At 40.6% G+C, this 11028-nt stretch overlaps 1 protein-coding gene across 4 annotated transcripts in view; it reads left to right on the top strand.

Annotated features, from left to right (window-relative positions):
- The window catches only part of Mitf (transcription factor Mitf), a 170110-nt gene that overhangs the window by 154690 nt on the left and 4392 nt on the right, over positions 1-11028 (top strand). For all 4 annotated transcript variants that reach the window (XM_028188294.2, XM_089739546.1, XM_089739545.1 and 1 more), the window contains 11 exons: positions 1150-1249; positions 1785-1895; positions 2777-2878; positions 4524-4655; positions 5834-6005; positions 7146-7387; positions 7743-7865; positions 8170-8284; positions 9127-9251; positions 9872-9977; positions 10762-10893. In XM_028188294.2, the coding sequence (XP_028044095.2) occupies positions 1150-1249; positions 1785-1895; positions 2777-2878; positions 4524-4655; positions 5834-6005; positions 7146-7387; positions 7743-7865; positions 8170-8284; positions 9127-9251; positions 9872-9977; positions 10762-10893 (1460 nt within the window). The remainder of the gene's footprint in view (positions 1-1149; positions 1250-1784; positions 1896-2776; positions 2879-4523; positions 4656-5833; positions 6006-7145; positions 7388-7742; positions 7866-8169; positions 8285-9126; positions 9252-9871; positions 9978-10761; positions 10894-11028) is intronic.

Consider the following 11028-nt stretch of genomic DNA (forward strand, 5'->3'; position numbering starts at 1 on the left):
GTATATTAATTATTGTACATACATAATTTTTGGGAATGTCGATTTTATTTAGATTCTAAATGCATTTCTTTGTTTGGTTCTGCCAAATTGTTTCTGGTTTCCATAGTACATGGAGTTCTAGTTTGGAGTAATCTATTATTTGTTCCGAATTCATTAAAAAAAATAATAACTTTTATATTTAACTAGCTTTTGCCCGCGACTTCGTCCGTGTGGAATAATTACTTTGGCATAACGCTAAATTTTACCCGCCTCTTCATTTACGTAGAAAGTGAAAATATTTTTTAATATTAGAGAATGTTAAGGAGGTATTTAAGGTACCAAAATCACGCTTTTTAACCGACTTCAAAAGAGGAAGTTATTAATTCGATAATTTTTTATCTATGTATGTTCACCGATTTATCGAGAATGCTTAAACCGATTCTGATAATTATAATTTTTTTCTTGTTAGATGGGGTAGACTTCCCAAATGATCCTGTAATCATCAAGATTTGATGATGGGATCCTGGAGAAATCCAGAAAAATCTATAATTGTCAAAGCCTATCTTCAAATGATTTTGGTATTTCAATGTTGTAATGAATATTTATTTGGATAGGGATTAATATCATATTTATAAAAACACCTTCAGAAATAATGTTTTATTTTAGAACAAATTTGGTTAGCATAAAAAACGTTATAGTGAGCCAACCTTAACATATAGACATATGCTGTCGCAGACTTTTTTTTAGATCTTTTGAAGGGGAACAATTCTGTCATACATTATTTTAGCGAAACTTTAACCGTTTCCGCAGCGCACGCAGCGGAAGCTCTCAAAAGGGAAAAAACCCCAGAATTTGAAACATTATTTATGGGTGTTTTTTCTTATCTTAGCGTGATGTTATATAGCCTATAGCTTTCTTCAATTAATGACCTATCTGACGCTGAAAGAATTTTTCAAATCAGACCAGTAGTTCCTGAGATTAGCGCGTTCAAACAAACAAACTCTTCAGCTTTATAATATTAGTATAGATAAATTATATTAATGTTCACCCTGTTCATTAGAGTTCTGCACATTAAGTAGTTCTTAAGCCAACATGACGTATATCCGGTCTTAGGCACCTGGAGAACCGCTTTCCGCAGTTGAATATAATGTTGATTTTCGTTTGTTCCAGCCCGCCTACGTTTAAGACCCTGACGCCTACATCTCGCACACAACTGAAGCAACAGTTGATGCGAGAACATGCCCAGGAGCAGCTGCGAAGAGAATCACAAGTGAGTAACGAATTTAAACCATAAATTGATTGCAATTAAGTCAAAATTGCTTTCGGAGTTTCCGGGTGTGCATAAGGCTTATTTTTTTATTGCTTAGATGGGTGGACGAGCTCACAGCCCACCTGGCTTTAAGTGGCTACCGGAGCCCATAGACATCTACAACGTAAATGCCGCCACCCACCTTGAGACATAAGTTGTAAGGTCTCACTTTTAACACTACAAAGGCTGCCTCGCCCTTCAACCCGAAACGCATTACTGCTTCACAGCAGAAATAGGCAGGGTGATGGTACCTACGCAAATTACGCAAATTATAATTTTGCAGGTTTGATTTTTATTACACGATGTTATTCCTTCGCTGTGAGAGTCAATCATGAACATTTGTTAAGTACGTATTTCATTGAAAAAATTCGTACCTGCCGGCGGGATTCGAACACCGATGCATCGCTACATGCAAATGCACCGTACGTCTTATCCTTTAGGCCACGACGACTTAAGGTCGGAGAGCAAACTAAAATATATATCATACGATTTTCAGAACCAACAAGCTGGACAATCCAAAGACAATGAAGAGCATAAAAAGAAGTCCTCGCCGACGGAGGTGCCTAGGATTACGCCACACGTCGAATTACCGCCACAAGTCCTACAGGTAAATGCTGTACTTATCGATCGGTGAAAGACTCTTTTTTCTTGCCCTTGTAGGCAGACGAGCACACGGCCTACCTGATGGTGAGTGGTTACCGTCGCCCATGGACTTCAGCAATGCCAGGGGCAAAGCCGAGCCGCTGCTTACATTGCTATTTGGTTTAAGCGACATTTTTGCTACTTTACAGAAGTGCCATTTAAAGTTTAAAATCTGGAAAAAAAATTACAACAAAAATAAAACTTCTTCAGCCATTTGAATGGAGTCAACTTAATTGAAGTTCAACTAAAAACATCGAACTGTTGATGCTAATAACAAATAAAACGCACCTTTAATTGCAAAGATAAATGCCGCTTAAACCAAATAGTATTTTAGAGAGAGAGAGAGAGAATACACTTTATTTCACACCAAAACACAATTTACATTCAAAAAACAGTCAAAAAGCAAATACATTTGTACAATAGGCGGCCTTATCGCTAAAAGCGATCTCTTCCAGACAACCGTTTAACTTACAGAAATTCTGGAAAATATAAAACATGTATGCAAATATAGCAGGTATGTTTGCGGTGTACTATAGACAATACATTATTATAGAAAATATATACATACAATAAACATATATATACCGTTTACATATAATATGAAATATATAACTAACTGATTTACTTTTACCTCTCGATATGCTTATGTGACATAGTGGAATAAAATGTCTAAAGCTGCAAGACATTTGCTAATTAACGAAATTGTTATATAAATAGTAAATTGCGTTCTTTCTGTCATTTTGTCAGCTTTTCAAACGCTCTATATCATGCTTCTTTTGATGGTTAGCTGGAAATTAATTTAAGAATCAGGTAATCAGGTCTTCAGAGTATATTTACGGTTTGCAGGTCCGAACAGTTCTGGAGAACCCCACCAGGTATCACGTGATACAGAAGCAGAAGAGTCAGGTACGACAGTACCTCAGCGAGTCCTTCCAACCACACACACAGGTCAGTGAAGTTTGGTTGTTTTATTTAATACGCTTTTATTAGCTTCAGACGTATGTATGTTAGTATGTAACGGAATCTTTGAACATGATTTTGACCCCCCTTCAAAACGTCGGATTAACTAGAAATTTGTCATACTTATTAAGTACCGATGAAAATTATTAAAATTTAATTTATCAATATTTAAAAAAGAAATTGAATAAATTGAAATTAAAGTAGAAAATGAAAAATAAATAATATGTAGTTTAAAAAAATACGCTTTTCTAGAAAATCAAGCTAAAAAATTTAAATAAATTTTAAAAATTTGGATTAAAAATAGTGTAAGAAAAAATGATTTTATTGTAAAAAAGCGTGGGGTGCTTTTCAGGATATTATCTAAATAACCCTTCTACTCATATCTGTTCATAAAAATTTTATAACTACTGATACCATGCACCCCACGCTTTTTTTTTACAATAAAATCATTTTTTCTTACACTATTTTTAATTCAAATTTATTAAAATATATTTTGTTATAACTCAGAACGGATTGTGTATAATTGTAAATAGACATGCTTTAACAAAAACCGACTTCAAATAGAAAAAGAAAGATATTCCAAAAAAGATTAATATACACTAAAAACAATAATCATCGAAATCGGTTCGCGTGATATTGAGTTATTGAGTTATTCATCTATTGGTCGCGCACGTACTTAATGCAAATTTAAGACTTCTATAGTTTTCTCATGAATGCCATTATCAGAACTGGACTAAATTTAAATGGGACCACACGGGAAGTGTCAGCTTTCTAATAAAAAAAGAATCATCAAAATCGATTCACCCAGTCAAAATTTTAGAGGTAACACACCTCCTTTTTTGATGTTGGTTAAAAATAGTGGATAATAATGTCATGAAAAAAAGCACAATAACAAGCTTGGTCATAATTTTGATTGATTTATGTTGACGTTTTTCGTCAGTAAAGAGTATTATTTCGGAATTTTTTCGTAAAACCATACACATATACTATGTGCGAATAAATAAAAAGGTTTCTTGAGTGAGGACCGCGGACCGATAAGCGTAGTATAGGCGTGCCCCTAGTGCCAGTAATGCTGTGATTCGTGAAGGGTGGCCAGCAGGAAAGGGATGAGGGGAGCCGAAGACCAGGCTCATAGGTGTAAATTCGGAGAGGGCTATGCCCAGCAGTGGACGACTGGGGTCTGATGATGAAGAATGATAGTGATAATAGATATAATAAATAGATAATAAAAAAATATTATTGCATTGCGGTGAGCTTCCTCACTGCACGTCCAGTGTGAAGTGATTACCAAAGTAAACTCTCTCACATTAACACATGACGACGATAATGGTGGTAGGACCTCTTGTGAGTCCGCACGGGTAGGTACCACCACCCTGCCTATTTCTGCCCTGAAGCAGTTCGGCTTGAAGGGTGGGGCAGCCGTTGTAACTATACTGAGACCTTACAACTCATATCTCAAGGTGGCATTGACGTTGTAGATGTCTATGGACTCCAGTGACAACTCAAAACCAGGTGGACTGTAGCCTCGTCCGCCCATCTAAGCAATAAAAAGATGATTTTTCATCGGATAATTTTTCGAAGGAGTGTTTTGTTTTAACACGCAGACGTATAATTGTTGTTGCGATGTCTCTAGGTGGCGACGACACGTGGTCCGCCCACGCAGTCAGCGCCTGAGCTCGGTGCCAAACCACCGGCATCGCCAGACCGACCGTCTTCGAGTTTGCTCAGCCCAGGAATGTGCTCTGTCGGCACTAATAACTCGGAGGTCAGTACGCTCAGTCCGAGAATGGTTCGGAGCTGTTAGATGCAATCGTAAACGTGTTTCATGGACGATTCTACTGGTGGTAGGACCTCTTGTGAGTCCGCGCGGGTAGGTACCACCGCCTTACCTATTTCTGCCGTGAAGCAGTAATGCGTTTCGGTCTGAAGGGTAGGGCAGCCGTTGTAACTATACTGAGATCTTAGAACTTATATCTCAACGTGGGTGGCGCATTTATGTTGTAGATGTCTATGGGCTCCAGTAACCACTTAACACCAGGTGGGCTGTGAGCTAGTCCACCAATTTAATAAAAAAAATACGAAACTTTATTTCTTTATTAAAAACAAACAAGAAAATAACAGAAAAAGGAATTTATGGGAAAAAGTCGATAAAATAAATTCAATTTTAAAAAAGCTTGGCTTGCTTGGTTTTTCATCCTTGCTCTATACGAAAGCACCGGATGTCACATCCTTTAGTTCATATTAAGAGAATTTGATATGAAATTATGAAATGAAAATAATGAAACTGAAAATAATATTTTACTGAGCAAGCTATTCCATTTTTGTTGTCCTACCTTACTCCTAAGATAGGTTATCTCATGCCTACGAGAATGATTACTCAATGTCTTAACATGGTAATATCCTGACACTGACTGACTATAAATAATCTTTATTATCTTATCATGTTCCATTTTGAGTTTTTTGGATGAAAATATGATGAATATTACACATATGAAATACACTTACTTATAATTTAAATGTACACAAATGCCGCGTTTTGCGGGCTTAGTTTTTTTTAACACGACTTTATTCCTTCGTTCGTGAATGCGGGTCGTCGTATCCTCTTACGGGGGGGCATGGGATGGGCCTCGGGGCAAACCCCGCTACCCGGGCAGAAGCTCCCTGCCACGCAGGGCAGGGGCGAGATGAGGGCGGAGGAGGGGGGGGGGTCTGTTCGCAGCGTGCTAGGTCGCAGTTTATCGGTAACAATTGTTAATCCTTTGACTGTCATCGAATGTCACATGAATGCCTCTCCTAACCATATCAATGAAAGCAGTGGCACTCCTTAACTCTCATGAGCTTAGGTGATACTTAAAATCACATGTGCGGTGTCCTGATCGAGATCAAAGCCTCACAGCGGCCAGTAGTAGCTTTCACTACCTAACTATTATCCACTTCCTACAGGCTGACGAGTTCCTAGAAGACATACTATCCCTGGACAGCGGCGCCGGACCCCTGTCATCGTCGGGCCCCCCCTCGGCCGCCAGTTCCGTGGCAGGGGACTGCGCGATGCTCTCCGATGCGGACATGCACGCGCTCGCTAAAGACAGACAGAAAAAAGACAATCACAACATGAGTGAGTTTTATTATTACAGGAGATTGGACGGAATCGGGATGCTTTCCAATTCCAACACAAATTTTCAGCGGTTTCTCTTAGGGTTATAGCAATAAAATTGAGATTAAAACGGTTTCGAAGATTAAAAATTTCATATATGATGCATTATTATTCATAGTTCATTGAAAAATATACACAAAAACTTAAAAAACTAGCTTGACCTGATCCACCTTGGCTTTTGGAGTGAATCGGGTCACGTATGGGGACAATAGAGTTTTTCGATAGGGCTGGCACTGTTTAGTTGTTAGGTAGGTACCTTTAGGTAATTTGCTTTTCAATATCTTTAGTCAGTTACAAAGATCTGATGACTAAATTAAATTAGTTCATAATCATACACATTATGTATATAAAAGTCCTTTTCAATTCATATAATTTTAATACCACAAAAGCATTGTAGCATTGTAAATTCCCCCCAATCTACGGTAGTTAAAATTAATGCTTTGCACGCAATGGATCGCTACTTAAAATTAGCTGACACGTCAGGTTAACGACCTATGTCTGTCGGAGGAGCTGCCAATGTGTTACATTGCAGCTCCAGCATCAGTGTTGGAAAATGATTATTGTTTTGTAAACGATTATTGAGTAAAATGCAAATGTGTAAATATACTTTATCAGGGCCCCCTTTACATACCCGATCCTGTAGACCGAATGGTTAGCAGTCGACGTCGCCCAAAGCACGTCATTACGGACCCTCCCGATCCATTAACGGTGCTTTTAGGCACCACGAGCACCGGTCACAGTCCTTGTCAAACCCGTCGCTTGCAACGAAGGGCTCGATGAGCAAATTAACCCATAGACACAGCCCACTGAGTTTCTCGCCGGATCTTCTCAGTGGGTCGCGTTTCCGATCCGGTGGTAGATTCTGCGAAGCACTGCTCTTGCTAGGATCAGTGTTAGCAACACTCCGACTTGAGCCCGTGAGCGTTTATAGCCTCTCAAGGCTATCAGCATAGGTAGGAAAAGGTCCCACAAAAATTAAAGCGCGGAGACCCTCATTGAGGCATCTTTGCAGTAGTAATTCTAGTAATTAACTCTATTCCTAACAGCCTACCCAAAATCGGTGGCTAGAGCGACAAACGAATGTACTCCCCTCTTTTCAAGTCGAGCGCCGTCGGAGATTCAATATAAATGACCGGATAAAGGAGCTTGGTACGCTGCTGCCGAAAACGAATGACCCCTTCTACGAAGTGATCCGGGACGTGAGGCCGAACAAGGGGACCATACTCAAGAGCAGCGTCGACTACATCAAGTGCCTGCGAGACGAGGTCAACAGGCTCAAGCAGAGCGAGCAGCGGAGAAAGCAGATCGAACTCCACAACAGGAAGCTGATGCTCAGGATACAGGTCCGTTGTGTTTATTTATTATATACGTTGTAGATGTCTATGGGCTCCAGTAACCGCTTCTCCAGATGGGTTGTGAGCTCATCCACCCATCTTAGCAATAAAAAACATCTAAGCAATAACCCACAGACACAACCCACTGAGTTTCTCGCCGGATCTTCTCTGTGGGTCGGATTCCGATCCGGTGGTAGACTCTGCGAAGCACTGCTCTCGCTATAGCTAGTGTTAACAAATTCTCTCAGGTTGATCCAGTGAGTTCACATACTCGTCCAGGTGTAGCTGGAATAGCACCTTAGGCTACCAGCGAATAGGTAAAGAAGACAAACGATTATGTTAGTTTATACTGTTTGTTCTGCAGGAGTTGGAGCGTCTGGCGCGCGTGCACGGGCTGCCGGTGTCGGGCGGGGACGGCTCCCCCCCGCACGCCGCGCCCCCCGCCGCGCCCGCCGCGCCGCGCGACGAGCCGCCGCCCACGCAGCCAGTACGTACTAGACTTCACTTTAGAAAGAGACAGACAATCTATTGACGTATGACGGTTGTCTCTTTTTTTACTAGTGGTAGGTGCCTATTTCTGCCGTGAAGCAGTAATGCGTTTCGGCTTGAAGGGTGGGCAGCCGTTGTAACTATACTTGAGACCCTAAAACTTATATCTTAAGGTGGGTAGCGCATTTACGTTGTAGATGTCTATGGGTTCCAGTAACCAAGTGTCGCTTTTTCGTTTCATTCCAAATCAGAACGGAGTCAAATAAATATTAGCTATACCAATTAATTTTTATGATATCCAGGAGGTGGTACTGCCGAAGACGGAGCCTGCGCCCCTCATGGAGCTTAACGAGCAGCCCCCGGACTTACTCCGGGACATGCCCTCAACGGAATGCCTCTCAGCCTTGGACGCTTTAGGTGTGCTAAACTTGATATGTCCTTGGAAATTCGTAATATGTCCCGTCTTAGACACGTCCTTACGGATCCATCAGATCCAATAACATTTGCATTAGACGCCTTCAGCTCTAACACTAGGAGCAAGCTTAGGGATCCCGGTAACCGTACTCGTCTATGCATCAGCTCGCTGAGTTTCTCGCCGGATCTTCTCAGCGGGTCGTGATTCCGATCCGGTAGTAGATTCATTCGCGAAGCAGCTGCTCTTGAGTTGTTAGGTCTCCTTCGAAGGCGCTCGGGCAGCTGTTAGCAAATCCCACCCCTCCTGGCTGAGCCTTTGCTCGCCCACCTGTCCTGGTGAAACTGGAAAGGTCTCCGGGCCACCAGTCATACTTTAATCATAAAAAAAGATATATTAAGTAGAAGTGTAAGAAGAAAGTTATGAGGTAACAAACATAAATCTTACGTTACGGACGTTTTTCCCGGTTAGGGTACCTCTCCGCATCGTCACATAAGGAACTTCGTTCCAAAACAAAAAAAAATATGTCCCTCGATATCAGCCCGTAGACTTGCACAGTCGTACATGACAATGTCCCAGCGTACAACTGAAACGCAAAATGGGTTTGCGATAGAAATTGGTGTATTTTGGCACTTTCCCAGACGAACTTTCCCATAGACACGGCTCACTGAGTTTCTTGCTATATTTTCTCAGTGGGTCGCGTTTCCGATCCGGTGAGCCCTCTGTTTTACCCCGATCCAACATAATATAATAATAATGTATGTGATAAAAAAAACTGTCTTCCCTGGTACACAGATGGCGTTATTAATAAATTTTCTTAATTTTGATTTTTTTGTGTTGTTCGCAGACGGTCTGAAGTTAGGATCCTGTTCGCCTCTGAGTCGAGACGAGGGCCTCTCGTTGGGATGTCTAGAACCGGATCTGTGCCTAGATCCAGTTTCAGAGAACCTGTTTAGTCATAAGGATATCAAGGTATGTAATTTTTGCTATATCGGTTTCAAAAAATAGGACATTGTTGTTAGGGGTGTGTTTGTGAAACTACCGGTTGGCTGTTTTTTTCTGGAATCACCACAAGGGCGCGTCCACTGTAATGTCTATGGATGCTATGGTCAGATTGGCTTCGTAACTTTACCTGTCCTGCACTGTAAAAAAAGAAAAAAAATCACAAATTATATTCTTAAGAGATAACATCATATTTAATCATTTATTCTAAAAATAAATGAAAAAATACTGTAAAACAATTCTAATTCTGTTTTAAGAAAACATTGCCTGAATTAATGCTACTTAATAAAACTCGGATAAAATTCTAATTTTTATATAAAATCCATCAGCATTTAATGTAGAGGTATTTTCTTAATAGAACTGGAATAAATATGTGTGAACAAAAATGTGTGGACGTTTATTCGATATTGATTCTTCTGTGCGTGTTTTTAGCGTCGAAAATACAATAGCTATTGTTTCATCTGCTTAGAACGCCAACCAACTGGCTTGCCTACCAGTTTTGATGAGTCCAGAAGTCTAGCTCAAGAATGTCTAGCTATAGCGCATACATCTATATTTGGCCTGACATTAATATGTTCAATGTTAAACAGATGCGTCTGTCTCCACTGTTGGGGCCCGAGGACAGCAGCGCGGCACTCAACCTCGCGCAGATAGAAGATCTTATGGATGACGACTCACACAATCCAGTCACGCAAGGTATACGATACATTTGTAATAAACTATAATATGTTCTTTGTTGCTTTCTAAGGCAAATGAATTAACCCACAGACACAGCCCACTGAGTTTCGCGCTGGATCTTCTCAGTAAGTCGCGTTTTCGATCCAGCGGTAGATTCTGCTAAACACTGCTCCGGCTAAAGCTAGTGTTAGCAAATTCTCTCAGGTTGAGCTCGTGAGCTCACCTAACCGTCCGGGCGTAGCTGAAATAGCCCCTTAGGCTAACAGCGAATAGGTAGGAAAAAAAAGCAGATGAAACTGATGGTCAGCGGTTACCGTCTTTCAAGAATACGCCTAATGGCGTTGTTCATTACTTTCATTTCCATCGTCTTTGACACATAAATTGAATTAAGCATGCTGTGAGAGTGAGAGAGAGAGAGTATTCTTTATTGTACACCAAAAACAAATAAACAGTGCGATACATTAAACACAAACAATTACAATTGGCGGTCTTATCGCTGTGATTGGTAACATTGGGTTTTTGCTGATCATGACAGTCGGCCTGGTTTCATGCACATTGAAATCCATCTTTACACCGAGTATACTTATTAAGTTATTAATAAGTTAATTTATTAAGCGTTCACAATTGCCTTCTGTTCACATTAAACCATATCTACTGCTGAAAGAGCGATAACTCTCTTCTTTACTTATACCTGAAGATATAGTGGAAATGTCCCTAAAAATTAGGCGTGACTTGTTCTCATAATACACTGCGCCATTATAAACTATATATACTAACGAATAATTATCATTGCTTGTTAAAGGTGACCCGATGCTGTGTTCGTCGCCCACCTCGCAGCTGTGCCTGAGCGACGTAGTGGCCGAGGCGGCTGACCGGAATATATCGTCAATGCTACACGACGATCACGCAGGGTTCCCACACAACACCGGCAACTGTTAGTATATCTACTTAGAAATTAGTCATTGTCAAATAAAATTCTATTGCTGATCTTTAAAGAAGTATTAAGTACATGGCTATTTGGCATTGCTGAAGTCCATGGGCGACGGTAACCACTCACCATCTGGTGGGT

The sequence above is a fragment of the Bombyx mandarina genome, chromosome A1 (assembly GCF_030267445.1).
Source record: "Bombyx mandarina strain Sakado chromosome A1, ASM3026744v2".
In the NCBI taxonomy this organism is placed as follows: Eukaryota; Metazoa; Arthropoda; class Insecta; order Lepidoptera; family Bombycidae; genus Bombyx; species Bombyx mandarina.